This window comes from Salvelinus alpinus, chromosome 20 (genome assembly GCF_045679555.1).
Source record: "Salvelinus alpinus chromosome 20, SLU_Salpinus.1, whole genome shotgun sequence".
In the NCBI taxonomy this organism is placed as follows: domain Eukaryota; kingdom Metazoa; phylum Chordata; class Actinopteri; order Salmoniformes; family Salmonidae; genus Salvelinus; species Salvelinus alpinus.
The window spans coordinates 39,081,467-39,098,589 of record NC_092105.1 but is presented as its reverse complement, the minus strand read 5'-3'; the positions used below and the strand labels follow the sequence as shown (position 1 = coordinate 39,098,589).

The 17,123-nt window shown below is 41.9% G+C and overlaps 1 protein-coding gene across 3 annotated transcripts in view; it reads right to left on the bottom strand.

The window, feature by feature from the left end:
* The window catches only part of LOC139546828 (disintegrin and metalloproteinase domain-containing protein 23-like), a 35,994-nt gene extending 23,246 nt beyond the window's left edge, over nucleotides 1-12,748 (bottom strand). The window contains exons 1-7 of one of the 3 annotated variants that reach the window (XR_011669276.1): nucleotides 12,438-12,747; nucleotides 11,350-11,576; nucleotides 10,505-10,581; nucleotides 5,442-5,505; nucleotides 3,277-3,359; nucleotides 3,069-3,132; nucleotides 199-271 (exon numbers count right to left, since the gene is read on the bottom strand). Coding sequence is in view for 2 of the 3 variants with exons in the window: in XM_071355666.1 (XP_071211767.1) it covers nucleotides 199-271; nucleotides 3,069-3,132; nucleotides 3,277-3,359; nucleotides 5,442-5,505; nucleotides 10,505-10,581; nucleotides 11,350-11,576; nucleotides 12,438-12,513 (664 nt within the window). In the remaining variant the exon portion in view is untranslated. Of the gene's footprint in view, nucleotides 1-198; nucleotides 272-3,068; nucleotides 3,133-3,276; nucleotides 3,360-5,441; nucleotides 5,506-10,504; nucleotides 10,582-11,349; nucleotides 11,577-12,437 lie in introns of all 3 variants that reach the window. The other 2 variants (XM_071355666.1, XM_071355665.1) reach the window with 2 other exon arrangements.
* Nucleotides 12,749-17,123: the final 4,375 nt, after the last annotated feature.

The window sequence follows — 17,123 nt, the reverse complement described above, 5'->3', positions numbered from 1 at the left end:
TTGAAAGTATGTGTATATGTATTTCACCCAGGTCTAGAGCTGTCATATGGGGAACCTAATGTTAGCGTTAGTAGGAGAGGATAAGAACGGTTTTGGAATGTCAGGTAGACACGCCTTGAGAGTGTTGATATAAAGTGGTGGAGGCCTCTTGGAGGTTATGCAAGATTCATGATGACAGAAAGATGCATAACTCATTACCCAGTTCCTCTTGGTCATTGTTCCTCTGGAGGGTGGGCCTCCTGCGCAGTGAGTGGGGTCGTGCAGCTGTATCCTGAGAGGGAAACCATTAACCGTCAGCAAGGGTGTGATAAATGTGGTGGAAACAGGGATCAGGGAACAGGGGTCAAGTTACAAAAGATAGGTCATAACGGGGTAGAGACTGGCTGGCTCGGAGGGCATCGACATTGGTCTGCATGGCAAGGAGCATGATCACATTTTCACAACTAGTCAACATCAATCAATATTTAAGGTAGACATGTAAAACTCAATACTTTATTAAGCTTACTACATTATCATTATCATTACATTACCATTATTCTTTCCATTTGCATCATGGACCTTGACTGATATACGGTGGCTTCACAAAGTATTACAGCCATTGATTTTTTCCACATTTTGTTGTGTTACAGCCTGAATTTAAAATGTATTAAATTGAGATTTTGTATCACTGGCCGACACACAATACCCCATAATGTAAAAGTGGAATTATGTTTTTAGAAATGTTTACAAATTAATAAAATATGAAAAAATGAAATGTATTGAGTCAATAAGTACTCAACCCCTTTGTTATGGCAAGCCTAAATAAGTTCAGGAGTACACATGTGCTTAACAAGTCACATAATAAGTTGTATGGACTCACTATGTGTGCAATAATAGTGTTTAATATGATTTTTGAATGACTACCTCATCTCTGTACCCCACACATATAGTTATCTGTAAGGTCTCTCAGTCGAGCAGTGAATTTCCAACAGATTCAACCACTAAGACCAGGGAGGTTTTCCAATTCCTTGAAAAAAAGCAGACATTGAATATTTCTTTGAGCATGGTGAAGTTATTCATTACACTTCAGATGGTGTATCAATACACCCATTCACTACAAAGATAAATGTGTCCTTCCTAACTCAGTTGCCGGAAAGGAAGGAAACTGCTCAGGGATTTCAGGCCAGTGGTAACTTTAAAACAGTTACAAAATGTAATACCTGTGATAGGAGAAAACTGGGGATGGATCAACAACGTTGTAGTTACTCCACAATATTAACCTAAATGACATAGCGAAAAGAAGGAAGCCTGTACAGAAAAAAAGATATTCAAAAACATGCATCCTGTTTGGAACAATGCACTAAAGTAATAATGCAAAAAATGTGGCAAAGAAAGGAACTTCATGTACTAAATACATAAATATACTGAATCGTGTTATGAGTATGATAAAAATAAACAGAATAGAGCTAAGCAGAGGCAAAATCCTAGAGGAAAACCTGGTTCAGTCTGCTCTCCAACAGACACTGGGAGACAAATTCACCTTTCAGCAGGGCATTTACCTAAAACACAAGGCCAAATATACACTGGAGTTGCCTACCAAGACAACATTGAATGATCCTGTGTGGCCTAGTTACAGTTTTTACTTAAATCGACTTGAAAATCTATGTCAAGACATGAAAATGGCTGTCTAGCAATGGTCAACAATATCGGGCATACAAAAATCTCAGCTCTGTAGATTTTGCTGCGAAGAGACATAATCACTAGATCATTTATTCTGGTATTGCCCCTATGTAGCTTGTTTCTGCTCACAACATTCACTTAAAAAATCACAACATTCACTTAAAATTAACCTTACAAATAGCAGTGTTGGGCGATTTGGAAAACCATAGTCAGTCAATCAATAATATAATAATACTCGTAGGAAAGGTTTTCATCTTTAGCTCACAATCTGTGGATACTATGAATTAGAAAGGTTCAACATGTATGTCAAACATCACAGCACAACTGAAAAATATATGGAACATGGAAACCAAAAGAGGGTCTAGGGTGTTAGGTGGGATGGGCTGAGAGTGGCTGAAGGGAGGGATTAAAGAGCTTATGTCGGTAACGTATTATTGTTATGTGATTGCTGTACATAAAAGTACCGTATATGTAAATATATGTGTAAAATGTATGTAAAATGTATATGTCAAATGTATGTGTAAAATGTATATGTAAAATGTATGTATATGTATCAGAACCTGTAAGCACCCCAAAATATATGTGTCCTCCGAAGAGAGGGGATGGTGGATGGGTTAATAATAAAAAACAATTATTTAAAAAATACAAATATTTTCTTTTTTTATTATTATTTTTTTTTATTGTCAACAACCAACTTGAGAGAACTTGAAGAATTTTGAAAAGAATAATGGGAAAATGTACAATCCAGGTGTGAAAAGAACTTCAAGAGCCAGAAAGACTCACAGCTGTAATCACCTATCTATTTCCTGGCCTCTAACTTAAAGTAGAAGTGATTTTTTTTAAACCAACGAGGATTCTAACATGTCTTGACTCAGGGATGTGAATATTTATGTAAATTAGATATTTCTGTATTTCATTGTTTGTTTGTTTTGCAAGAATTTCTAAAAACATGTTTTCACTTTGTCATAATGGGGTATTGTGTGTAGATGGGTGATACTTGTTTTTTATTGAATCAATTTTGAATTCAGGCTGTAACACAACAAAATGTGGAATAAGTCAAGGGGTGTGAATACTTCCTGAAGGCACTGTACATTCTATGCTTATATAACTTTTGGAAAAGCTCAATACAGATTAGTGAGGTATAACCATTTCCACACTTGCAGCACTTTGTTATCATTATGTCCTTCACTATTGTAAACCATGGACTTCCTTTAAAAACAAGAACACCCTTGTCAATGGCAAACATACAATCTTTACTAGATAACCTAATGTGCTTTACAGGAAAAAAGGAGGCTTTAGTAACAGTAAAAGTGGCAGAAGCGATCCTAGCAGTAGCACAAGTAGAGGTAGAACAAATAGTATTTGTGTAGCAAAGCTTTTGAAAAACCTAAATATGAGGAAGAACTTACAATTGAGTGAGTCTGTTGCAAAGGCTCAATTAGATACACATAGAGTCCATCATCAAACATTCCGCTGTCAGGTAAAGAGAGAGGGAGCGAGAGGAAAAGTGAAGAGAGAAGACAGTCAATACTAAGTCAATAGCAGCTGTGGAAAGCACCGATATCTACAAGTATTCCGTGCACGGACTTTTATGTAAAACTGCTGGTGTTCACTTACTGCAGCCCATTGCAGGTAGACAAGGCCACATTAGAGTCATCTTCCCCCCTCACCTGGCCGTGGTAGTAACAGTGCTCACCACCCTGAGGATACACAGAAACAACATTTATACAATACTTATACAACATCACCTACTGTAGAGCAGAGGGCAAATATGAGACATATACTGTACACTGTACACAGTTTATTAGGTACACACATCTAGCATGGGGTTGCCTCCAGAAAAACATACAGAACAGCCTGAATTGTTCAGGGCATGGAAACATTGCTCAATTGGTATCAAGGGACCTAACGTGTGCCAGGAAAACATTCCCTACACCAATACCCTACTGCCACCAGCCTGTACCGTTGACACTTGGAAGGATGGGGCCATAAACTTATGCTGCTTACGCCAATTCCTGACTCTGCTATCAGCATGAAGCAACAGGAACCAGGATTTGTTGGTTCCAGGCAATTTTTTTCCACTCCTCAGTTGTCCAGTGTTGGTGATCACGTGCCCACTGGAGCCGCTTCTTCTTGTTTTTAGCTGATAGGAGTGGAACCCGGTGTGGTCGTCTGCTGCAATACCCCATCTGTGACAAGGATCAACGAGTTGTGCGTTCTGAGATGCCGTTCTGCACACCACTGTTGTACTGCGCCGTTATTTGCCATTATTTTCACTGTCATCCGTGAAAAGCCAAGGAGGCCGGACGTTTCTGACATACTGGAACTGGCGGGCCTGCTACTGACAATCATCGCCATGCTCAGTCGCTTAAGTCACTTGTTTTGCCCATTCTAACATTCAATCGAACAGTAACTGAATGCCTCGATGCCTGTCTGCCCGCTTTATATAGCAAGCCACGGCCATGTAACTCACTGTCAGTAGGAGCGAACCATTTTCGTGAACGGGGTTGTGCACCTAATAAACTGGCCACTGAGTGTACATACCAACATTACTCCATGGGTTTGGAGTGGAGCTTCCTTCAAAATATTCATCAAACAAATACATACACGGCGTACTTATCACATTCACAGCTGTACCATATGAGTCAATATATAGCAATGCAACGTAACTCAGATGGAGTAGCCTACTTTCAACTAGGCCCAGGGTGTATTTGCTGGATTATTGCAACATTGTCGACTTTGACTGTTTATTCAGTTGGAGAGACTATAAATGTGTGCAATATGTCATCTGCAGCCTGGTTTACGCATTCAGCTCACATTTATAAATAATATCTTTCTGCAGTGTGGGTTGTGGTGGTGGGCCTCAAACTAATGACTGTTCTTCTTCAGACCTCAATGGTCCACATCACTTTCCCTCGCCCTCTCCCTCATCTGTGACTCAGTTATCAACTAGGCCCAGGGTGAGCAGAGGACACTCTCTCTTTCACTCCCACCATCCCACACTGCATAGCTACTGCAGAGCACCAGCGTCTCTAGCTCCCCTGTCACGTGACCTGGGTTCCAGGCAGCCAGGCAGGCAGGAGAGACAGGAGGCTGCAGGGGAGCGGAGGGGAGCTGTGCTGAGTCAGCTAGCTCCACTGTGCCCAGCCCAGCCCCTCTGCCTCAACCTGATTCAGCAACACCAGCAGCAGCAGCAGCAGTACAGTAACTAACACAGGCACACATCAGCCAACTATCACATCTCTAGCCTCTTTTACCTCTCTCTTGCTAGCAGTCTATCCCTCCCTCCTTCCCTCGGTCTTTCTCTTACATCACTAAAACAGATGCAACACTTACACAACATCAGGGTGGATAAGATAAAGTATAGTTGTACTGATGATGGAGCACCATTGACTTGATGAGGTTAGCTAATGGTAATCAATAACAGCAATGTCAGGATACATCAAGACCAAGTCAATAAATAACATCAAAATAGAAATGTCAAAGTACCTCTGTACTATACAAGGCCATTTTATTTATTTTCATGTCTGTGAACCCCAGTGGTCCTGTCAACATAGTAGGATGAATAGTTTGGATGTCTTTAAGCATTTTTCTGCATTTTGCTTTAACTCTCCACTTGTTCTTTGATTGGCCCTAACTAGCCACAGTTAAACAAAACAATACATCCTGTAACAGCTGCAGGCCCTGTACCTTCCACAGGGAACCAATTAGGCTCCTCTGAAAAAAGAGAAAACGAAAAACAGGTACCCAAACAGAGTTGGTGTTCTGACTGGAGATGTTACCTTTGATAGAACAGGTTTACCCTCTTCATAGTGGATCTCCACATAATCCGACGACAACAAGTCACTAGGAAGTAAAAGGAGAAGGGTGTGGGTTAGTGACATGTTGTGTGTCTGTTGTGATGACCTGCTGCCCTAACCGTCTGGCTGTGGTCTGGCCTAGTACTGTGACTTACTTGGCGGGTTAAAGGCGTGTATCCTGTTAAACAGCTACATTCAACAATCACCACAAACCTTAGGTAATCCTCTTCAAAAACCCAACGTCAAATACACCCACATGAACTTAAAATACACCCACACCATCTCACAGTTAAAAAGGTAGCTTAAACGTTGAATACTGTGCGGCTATAAAAAGAGTAGGTACGATGCTTCAGTTCGAATGAGGAGAGGATCCGTTACAAGACCATGGTGCTTGCCTACGGAGCTGTGAGGGGAACGGCACCTCCGTACCTTCAGGCTCTGATCAGGCCCTACACCCAAACAAGGGCACTGCGTTCATCCACCTCTGGCCTGCTCGCCTCCCTACCTCTGAGGAAGTACAGTTCCCGCTCAGCCCAGTCAAAACTGTTCGCTGCTCTGGCACCCCAATGGTGGAACAAACTCCCTCACGACGCCAGGTCAGCGGAGTCAATCACCACCTTCCGGAGACACCTGAAACCCCACCTCTTTAAGGAATACCTAGGATAGGATAAAGTAATCCTTCTAACCCCCCCCTTAAAAGAGTTAGATGCACTATTGTAAAGTGGTTGTTCCACTGGATATCATAAGGTGAATGCACCAATTTGTAAGTCGCTCTGGATAAGAGCGTCTGCTAAATGACTTAAATGTAAATGTAATGAGAGGGAGGGAGGGAAACATTATTTTTGTTAGGCTGCCAGGTGGTTGAGACAGTACAAGAATATGTATAAGATACATACAGTATAATACAGCATAAATACACCAAGCTGCATACTCTGAAAGAGTATGAAAGACAGTCAACACACAGTCGTGACAGACTGTTTCCAAAAAAGGGATAGAGAATCCATCACAAAGCTGTCATTTAGTGAACAAACAAGGAGAAATGCTCTTTTGGAGTTCAAACCAATGACAAATCTATTCTAACCTTTAAACACCATCTAGAGCAAGAGAACATCTAAAACAACTCATAATTTGAAATTGTATCATTATTTCAAAAACAAATACTTTTTCTAAAATGAGTAAGTACATTGATTAGAAAGAACATCCATAAGAGGCAAAGAACATAGAAAAATAGCCATGACAGGCAAAGAACATAGAAAAGCAGCCATGACAGGCAAAGAACATAGAAAAATAGCCATGACAGGCAAAGAACATAGAAAAGCAGCCATGACAGGCAAAGAACATAGAAAAGCAGCCATGACAGGCAAAGAACATAGAAAAGCAGCCATGACAGGCAAAGACCATAGAAAAATAGCCATGACAGGCAAAGAACATAGAAAAATAGCCATGACAGGCAAAGAACATAGAGAAGCAGCCATGACAGGCAAAGACCATAGAAAAATAGCCATGACAGGCAAAGAACATAGAAAAGCAGCCATGACAGGCAAAGAACATAGAAAAGCAGCCATGACAGGCAAAGAACATAGAAAAATAGCCATGACAGGCAAAGAACATAGAAAAGCAGCCATGACAGGCAAAGAACATAGAAAAGCAGCCATGACAGGCAAAGAACATAGAAAAGCAGCCATGACAGGCAAAGACCATAGAAAAATAGCCATGACAGGCAAAGAACATAGAAAAATAGCCATGACAGGCAAAGAACATAGAAAAGCAGCCATGACAGGCAAAGACCATAGAAAAATAGCCATGACAGGCAAAGAACATAGAAAAGCAGCCATGACAGGCAAAGAACATAGAAAAATAGCAATGACAGGCAAAGAACATAGAAAAGCAGCCATGACAGGCAAAGAACATAGAAAAGCAGCCATGACAGGCAAAGAACATAGAAAAGCAGCCATGACAGGCAAAGAACATAGAAAAGCAGCCATGACAGGCAAAGAACATAGAAAAATAGCCATGACAGGCAAAGAACATAGAAAAGCAGCCATGACAGGCAAAGAACATAGAAAAGCAGCCATGACAGGCAAATAACATAGAACAACAGCCATGCCAGGTATGACATTGATACAAGTAACTAAGAATATCATATCCCTTTTCAAAATGGTGTCAATGAAGCAAGACATGATAAATGATTGTGTGAGGCTTTTGCTTCACCTTGAGCACCACTGTCCTCCAGGCTGTTCCCACCGTCTGACTCAGCGAGCCATGTCACACCACACCGTTACACACACTCAATCTGTTAGCTGACGACTGACTTCAAGAGACTGACATTTCTGCCACAATGGCGCTTTTCGGGGTAACCTTGTAGATCTCATTCAAAACACCCTCCCACCCCTGGACATACAGCACCTTTTGCTGCAGAAAAGTAGAAAAAAAATACAAAAGAAGTGTCTTTGGAAATGTACTGTACGTGTGTGACATTTTGAAGCGTTGCTCAGCGAGTGGGCTGGAAGTGCTGTGCACAGTTGAGTGTAGAGAGAGAGAGAAAGAGAGAGAGAGAGAGAGAGAGTCAAAGCACCAGTGCAGTGTCTGTGAGAGATTCCTGAGTGAGGGGCTATTTTTAGCTTGACGTATGAGGCAGGGAGAGGAGAGTGTGCCACAGCACTGTGAGTGTGTGTGTGAATGTCTGTGTACGTGAGAGAAAATGTGTGTATGTGTGCGTGCATGCATGTATGTGTGAGACAGAGACAGAGTGTGTGTGTATGTGTGAGTGAGTGAGGAAGAGAGAGAGAGAGAGAGAGAGAAAGTGCGTGGAGGGGAGAGAGGGGAGAGTGCGGCATTGCAGAGTGTGGAGGGCTGGAGCAGTGGAACGTGAGTGTACTGAAGTGTGTGTATGTGTGTGTGTAGAGAAGGGAGGCCGGAGAAGTACATGTCGCAATGTGTAATGTGCAGCCAGTGTGTATGAGAGTGTTTATGTGTTTGGGGCCAAGGAGTCCTACCCTGAGGTATTTGAGTCCACAGGAGACTGAGTTACACAATGCAGTGGTAGAGGAGGGGAAAGACCAGAAACTGCAGGAGGTTCTGGGGCCTGGCGAAAGACCAGCTCCAGCCCAAATCCCCCAATGACACATGATGCTATCATTGCTATAGCCCTGGCACATGGAAATAATCAGTCTGCGCCTAATTGAATAGTGATGCTCTGGGAAAGGGAGGACAAGACATACTGTACTGCAGCCCAGACCACTGCATGACTGAATCAGCCCCAGATCAATGCTAATTAAAACACAGAGATATTATGAGACCAGTAGATACTCAATCTAGACCTACATTAAACCATCTGCATATAGGTTTTCCATGAAAACTATATCGGTTTTGACATTGAAATGACAATAAAACACAGTTCACTGTTAAAGGGATACCTTGGGATTTGGGAAGTTGCTAACTAGCGCTAGCACAATTGCTAAATAGTGTTAGTGCAAGTCTAAGGGTATCTGCTGCTAGCAGATACCCTTAGACTTCCAGTTATTGTGCTAACGGCTAGCAGATACCCATAGACTTCCAGTCATTGCGCTAACGGCTAGCTGATACCCGTAGACTTCCAGTCATTGCGCTAATGGTAGTTAGCATTGGCTCGCAAAACTACCTTCAACTTCCTTCATACTGGACAGAGATACATAAAATGGCATCCACAAGTTCATCTGACTCTGGGGAAGTAGAAAAATCCCGAAGTATCCCTTTAAAAATAGTCAACTCTATTATGCTGAAAATATGTTCTCCAGGTGCAGAAGTAAGAGGAACAGCGAGCAGTACAAGTTGCACCCATTGGCAGGTTGCAGACCTATCTATATTTAGATCAGCATTCTCACAGCTACAACAGTGAGCAGAATTCATCCTACCCATAGACAGACTAAAAAGACCTGCACCAAAAAGTCACACTCACATAATACTCACAATCAATGAAAACAACATAGGATCTGGTCACAAAGAACAGCTTCTCTTCACTTCCGCAAGGTTACTTATTGTGTAATGTCTGATCAAAAACACATTTTCTCTTGATTAAATGCTATTGTTCAAAGCCTGACTGTTGGGACTGAGAGTAACAGGAAAACTAGTTTGTGTTGTGAGGCCAGGAGATGGTCAGGGACAGGGATGATCAGGTCAGGGACAGGGCACCGACCCCTCATGCTTCCTGCTGTAGTTTATTGTGTGTGTGTGTATCATCCCATCTCCTCTGACAGCATTGGTCACCATGACCACTTCCCCCATCTCTACTACCTTCCTACACATGGTCACCAAACCACACTACCTTCAAAGGTCAATGGCTGCCAAGAGTCTCCATGCTTCCCCATACCTATATTCACTTGAAAAGACAATGCATTTGCCAGGCTCTTATTTGAGTGTTCATTTAGCTTTAAGATATTATAATCAGCCCACAACATAATGTATGTTCACAGTCATAGGAGCTAATGTTCTTCATGTGACAGCTCTGAGAAGACTGATGGTGAACACAACATGAGGTCTACCATTGATGAGACACACAGGCAGTCTCTGCCAAGAGGACCTGTTCAATCACCATAGCAAAGACTCATGAGGCCCTGCATTAACCTGACCGATAGTACACCTCATTACTAGTGAGGAAAATCACCTACAACTCCCTTGGAATCATGGGGACCTGTCACTTTGATTTAAAGATGACCCATCCAGCCCAACATGGTGCTCTCCGTATCAATGAGTCTAGCACGGTGGCCCTGCAGAACGTGGCTACTGTTGTGACCATGACCTTGATAACAGAAATTGTAGTTGGATGTGTTCCACACACTGGATCTGGATGAAAATGGAAGACTGTTCAGAAAATTACTCCTTATGTTTATATAAAATGACCTCTCTGCTGTACACCATGAAATAACAAGAGCTGGGCAACACCCAAATGCCTATATCCATCACTGTTAGCTAATACCCACGCCTATTTCATAAGCTAAAAGATCCGCCTGCTAACCAAACCGTATTGAGTAAGAGAAGCAAGGTATGAAGTAGACAAAAACACTTACTTGTTTAACGTTAGGTCCAGTACAAATCTGGAGCCAAAGGCCTCTAACTGGAAACTGGCTTGAGCAAGGTGGACTGCCTGTGGGAGAGAGAATGTTAACAACATCACAGGTCCTTGTTTTCAGTTTTTATCAGGCTGTTTTCTTTTCTAATTGTAGGTTTATTGGGAGAATGGATGCCATTGGTAAGGGTAATGGTAAGATTAGTGATACCACTATAAAAATCACATGTATTATTATTATTATTATTAATAGTTATATAATTATAATCTTATTTCTATGGTTATTTAATTGAGAAATTGTAACTGTAATGACTGTAAGGAATGCCATGCCAACTTCACTGCCGAGCCAAGTTAAGAAACTCCCCTGCATATCAAGTAAAATAGGGCAATGCCCTCATAACATGGGAGAGGACGGGAGGATAGAGCGAGACAATGCTCTCATTGATGATTCCTTCTATCATTTAAATCAAACTATACCCATTCATCCGTTTACTTTATCCAGTGTGCCAACATGGACAAGTGTACTGCCATTGGCAAGCATAACCACCACTGCTCTCCAATAGGTTCAGGGGCGGCAGGTAGCCTAGTGGTTAGAGCGTTGAGCCACTAACCGAAAGGTTGCTGGATGAAATCCCTGAGCTGACAAGGTAAAAATATGTTGTTCTGCCCCTGAGCAAGGCAGTTAACCCACTGTTCCCCGGGTGCTGAAGACATGGATGTTGATTAAGGCAGCCCTCTCTGATTCAGAGGGGTTAAATGCGGAAGATGCATTCAGTTCCACAACTGACTAGGTATCCCCCTTTCCCCAATAGGATAACAATCCCAAGTTCTGACCAAAAGTCTTACCTGATCATGACCCTCTGTGGCCTGGTTCCTAGCCCGGGTGTCCAGGTCATGGTAAGTGCTCTCTGAGTCCTCGTTCAGGTAGTAGATGAGCCGAGAGGGGTAGGTGATCACATGCTCAGCCGCATGGTGACTTGTGTTGTCTGTGGCCGCTGCTGCAGTTGCCTCTCGCTCCAACAATAATGACACTGCGTCCCTCTCAACCACCTCATTCTCTCCTCCTTGAGAAACTGCAGAAGAGAAGATACCACACGAGCATGACAGTCAGTCTATACTCTGCATAGCCCCAACATAAGGAAGCCTGTCAATCATAATCTAATCATGTAAACAATTGCTGCTACTGCAGGAAGTGATTATGACTTCACCATTCCTCCAGGACACAATTGAGAGAGTTAAGTGTATAATGTTGTGTATGTGTACCATTAGCGTATGGCAGTAAACTATGACATTCCTTTTTCAAGGTCTACCTAAAAATAATTATATGGGGATTCCCATAAACAATTAAATACAAATGTACATAAACTCAAAATAGTGTTAAATTGCATTACAAAAATCTATATTTGAAATATAAATTGAATATGAACGACTGGGTAGGCTTCTTCATGTTGTTATGTTGAATATTATTCTACTAATGAAAATAGAACAGTTCAATTCATAATTAAATTAGCGCTTAATATAATAAAGGAGTGCCTTGTTAAGGTCAACGTTAAGGTAAACTGCAACAGCAGTTTATAAAGGTGTTTTGATCTTTGAGGTACTAATAATTAGACACAATTATACAGCTAAAACGAGTTCATCTTAAACATTTGTCTCGGGTTAATTTAGCTATACTTCATGTTCATAAACCTGAACAAAAGATGCTGAGGTGCTTTCGTCTGCCCCCTCTCTCACTGTCACTTAAAAGGGCTCGGCATATTAAATTGTCCTCCGGACACAGACAGATCCGTCCCAAAATAGAAACGGCATAGCGAGAAAAACCAACATATCTATCATAAATATCAGATAATGACACAAAGAAGCATGCGAGTTATTAAATGTAACTGATACCGTTATGAAGGGACAGGATTGGGCTAAGAATATGCAGTACATACCAATTGCCGCTATGGATGGATGGAGCCAGGACGCAAGAATGCTCACGAGCAAATTTGCCAGAAATATCAAATGCATGATTCATATTTGATATCTGAAATATCTTTATATCAACACGTCAACGCAGTAATTAGCTGGCGGCCCATTATTGCAGGGAAGATGTCGTTTACGGGTAATTCTTCATGTATCCAGTCAGTGGGGGAGAGGACTCCTGCAGCAACGGGCGGGGGGGGGCGAATGGAAGGCGGTGGCCAGCCACTCGAATTCAACGAGCAGACTCCTCCTGATTCTGCATCCGCGCAAGTGCCGAGTCTGCCACAATTCAACACAAGTCCACCCTTTGCCCGCGCGCACATAGCACAGGCTCGTGCATGAGCCTTAAAGTAGCCTACATGCAGGTGATTTTCAGAGAGAAGAGAGCCCGGGTCATCTGCTTAAACTGCATCACATCCGTGCTGCAATTATGTACTCTGTCTATAGTGTATGAGGTCATACCTATTCTGATTCACACTCTATTTTACATGGTCCAAAGTAAATGGTGAGCAGTTTTATGATATGGTGGCCTATGTATTTAGCCTACGTATTTTGAAGGCTGATGAGTATTTTACTGTATTCTGCACCACAGTGTTTATCTCGGTCTAAACTCAAATTGGTAAGCATCATAACAGTTGGAGAGCTATTTTGATGGGAATTATTTAATTGTTTTGTTAATCATCTTGGCTTTCCTTTAAAAAATGTTCATATTTTAGTCATTTAGCAGATGCTCTCCAGAGCAACTTACAGGAGCAATTGGGGTTAAGTGCCTTGCTCAAGGGCACGTCAACAGATTTTTCACCTAGTCGGCTCGGCAATTCAAACCAGCAACCTTTTGGTAACTGGCCCAATAGGCTACCTGCTTGACCGAAGTCTATAGACCAGCATTTCCAAAACTCAGTCTTCGGGACTCCAAGGGGTGCCCGTTTTGGTTTTTGCCCTAACACTACACAGTTGGTTCAAATGATCAAAGCTTGATGATTAGTTGATTATTTTAATCAGCTGTGTAGTGATCGGGCAAAAACCAAAATGTCCATACCTTGGGGTCCATCGGGCCTAGTTTTGGAAACCCTGCTATAGACTAACCTAAATGGGGTACACTGTAATAAATTACACAGTGTCTCCTGACCGCTCCTGTCTCAGCCTCCAGTATTTATGCTGCAGTAGTTTGTGTCGGGGGGCTAGGGTCAGTTGGTTACCTGGAGTACTTCTCCTGTCTTATCCAGTGTCCTGTGTGAATTTAAGTATGCTCTCTCTAATTCTCTCGTTCTCTCTTTCTCTCTGAGAACCTGAGCCCTAGGACCATACGTCAGGACTACCGGGCATGATGACACCTTGCTGTCCCCAGTCCGCCTGGCCTTGCTGCTATTCCAGTTTCAACTGTTCTGCCTGTGGTTACGGAACCCCTACCTGTCCCAGACCTGCTGTTTTCAACTCTTAATGATCGGCTATGAAAAGCCAACTGAGATTTATTCCTGATTATTATTTGACCATGCTTGTCATTTATGAACATTTTGAAAATCTTGGCTCTCTCTAATTTTCTCCTTCTCTCTTTCTTTCTCTCGGAGGACCTGAGCCCTAGGACCATACGTCGGGACTACCGGCCGTGGTGACTCCTTGCTGTCCCCAGTCCGCCTGGCCTTGCTGCTATTCCAGTTTCAACTGTTCTGCCTGCGGTCATGGAACCCCTACCTGTCCCAGACCTGCTGTTTTCAACTCTTAATGATCGGCTATGAAAAGCCAACTGAGATTTATTCCTGATTATTATTTGACCATGCTTGTCATTTATGGAAATTTTGAAAATCTTGGCTCTCTTTAATTTTCTCCTTCTCTCTTTCTTTCTCTCGGAGGACCTGGGCCCTAGGACCATGCGTCGGGACTGCCGCCCGTGGTGACTCCTTGCTGTCCCCAGTCCGCCTGGCCTTGCTGCTATTCCAGTTTCAGCTGTTCTGCCTGCGGTTATGGAACCGCCACCTGTCCCAGACCTGTTGTTTTTCAACTCTTGATGATCGGCTATGAAAAGCCAACTGAAAATTATTCATGATTATTATTTGACCATGCTTGTCACTTATGAACATTTTTGAACATCTTGGCATAGTTCTGTTATAATCTCCACCCGGCACAGCCAGAAGAGGACTGGCCACCCCTCATAGCCTGGTTCCTCTCTAGGTTTCTTCCTAGGTTTTGGCCTTTCTAGGGAGTTTTTCCTAGCCACCGTGCTTCTACACCTGCATTACTAGCTGTTTGGGGTTTTAGGCTGGGTGTCTGTACAGCACTTCGAGATATTAGCTGATGTACGAAGGGCTATATAAAATAAAATTGATTGATTGATTGATTGATCAACCTAAAAATAACTACATCAACTGGTTGCAAGTAAATGAGTTAGGCGTTCTCAATTTTTTTAAATGACATTAGTTGAAACTAGATATATGATTCAATGCCTGTTCAACTGTTATATTTGATTATTAACTAATCTATATTTCAAGTTGCAACCTATGTCAACTTACTTTGGTTAAACCTAATAAATAGCATACATACAATATACTGTACAATATATTGTATACAACCAGTTATACAGTAGTTCATTTTACACTTCAGAATTTCCCATCCACATTTCTTAAATTAGGTTACAAGTAATTAAATACATTTCCTGTTAATCAAGATATTATGTTGGTTCCATAACATGAAATATTGACTCCAAACACTTTCTTTACATTATATTTCCACATTAACTTGTTACAATACTGTAACCAAATGGTGACCATCTCATCAATAGTAACCTTTCCATGATCTTTAGTATTACAATACACAAATATAAACTGAACTTATAAACAAGAATAAAACAGAGCACATTTTCTGGAATGACATTCACTCTCACGGGTGGCCAAAAATAACAAACTTAAAGCCCGCCCCCCATAGACCACGCCTCCAACTCTTATGATAGGCTGCCATCGCTAAATTGCACCAACCATATGCAATGCGAATGCAGATGAGGCGTTTCATTCAATTCAAAAAATCACATTGATCTTTCAAATTCTTTATTTGATTTCAGACAAATAGAATAAAATAGGTTGACCTGAGCAAAGCTTAATTTTGGATCATACCAATCAGACAAATTACTTCAGATGAAAAAGTGCCATCCCAACTAGGATCAGTCTTGGGCAATTCTGTGTGATACAGATAGGATCTATATCACATAAAGATCACACAAAATTGCCCAAGACAGATCCTAGTTACTATCGGAGCTAGTGGGAGAGTATGTCTGCTTCACTAAGGCTGCGTTGCTGTCTTTTAAATATTTGATAAAGCTTTGTGTATCCTTTGCATAACACATGGCACCTCCAGATTTCATGTCCATCACGCTCTTTTAAGCAGTAAATAAAATCCACACAGAGAGCTGCACTTCAATCATGATTTTAATGTAGTGCCCAGTATGTCCAGTTCAAATAATGTATCCAACCGTGTTTAATTACATAGGGTGAGAAATACTTAAATGGTCACATTCATTGCTTTACTTTATCCCTATGAGGGGTTGCTCTTACAACTAGTGTATGAAGGTAGGCCCTACCCTCTTTTTACAAATACCCTTAAATGTAGGCATTTTAGAGGGCACCATCTCTGCATTTTGCTGCCATAGGCTATTGCTGTCCATCCTTCCAGTAAGACCCTCCTTAGCACTTAGTATCCTCCAGGAGGATTGTTTGTCAGGACTACTCATGTGTGCCTGGCACGACCGGCAGGCCTCTTGATCAAATCTATGATTGTTGCGCAACCGTGCGCACACACACACACAAACACAAACAGACACACTCTCAGTATTTTACACACACACACACACACACACACACACACACACACACACACACACACACACACACACACACACACACACACACACACACACACACACACACACACACACACACACACACACACACACACACACTGTCCCCCTATCGGTCCTGCAGGATCTGACAGCTCCTCCCTCTGGGTTAAATGGGCCGCAGTAGGATGGCCAGCTAGGGTCGCTTGGCAGAGATAAAGAGAAAAGCCTGTTTTGTTATTTTAAGAGGCAAAAAGTGGTAAAAGTAAGCAGTTTTTCACATTAATTACTTCTTTGGGGGATTTAATTTGCAGGGTTTTTTTGGTATGCGGAGGATTTAAATTTCCTAACTTATACTTGACATCAAATCTAGTATCTGCACAAGATGATAATCATATATGCTCAGAGACTGTAAAAACAATAAATTAATGCAATATAATGGATTCCTGAAGACCAGGGTTACTCTAAACCTGACGTTTTTGTGTTATTGATTTAGACTTGCTCTGTATATTTTCCTGATGTTCTTTTTAAATACCATACACTGCAGTAAATCATGCTTACTATAGGCTTACTGGTGCTTGGAACTTCTGAGATTGAATTGCTAGTGGTCAGCCAGTCGGAAAATCTGTCCTCACCTATTCTATAAGTAATGGAATGTTTAATATAAGTAATTTAGCGATTATTCTCTTAAACAAGGCATTCCTTTCCTCCCCATGCCAGGACCCCAAGTTTTCCTCATTCCTATACAGTGCAAGTGATGCGTCAGTGGACGCGCCCACTTGGACAACGACCCAACTCTCCAGTATTTATACGGTGTAACGGGTTTACGCAC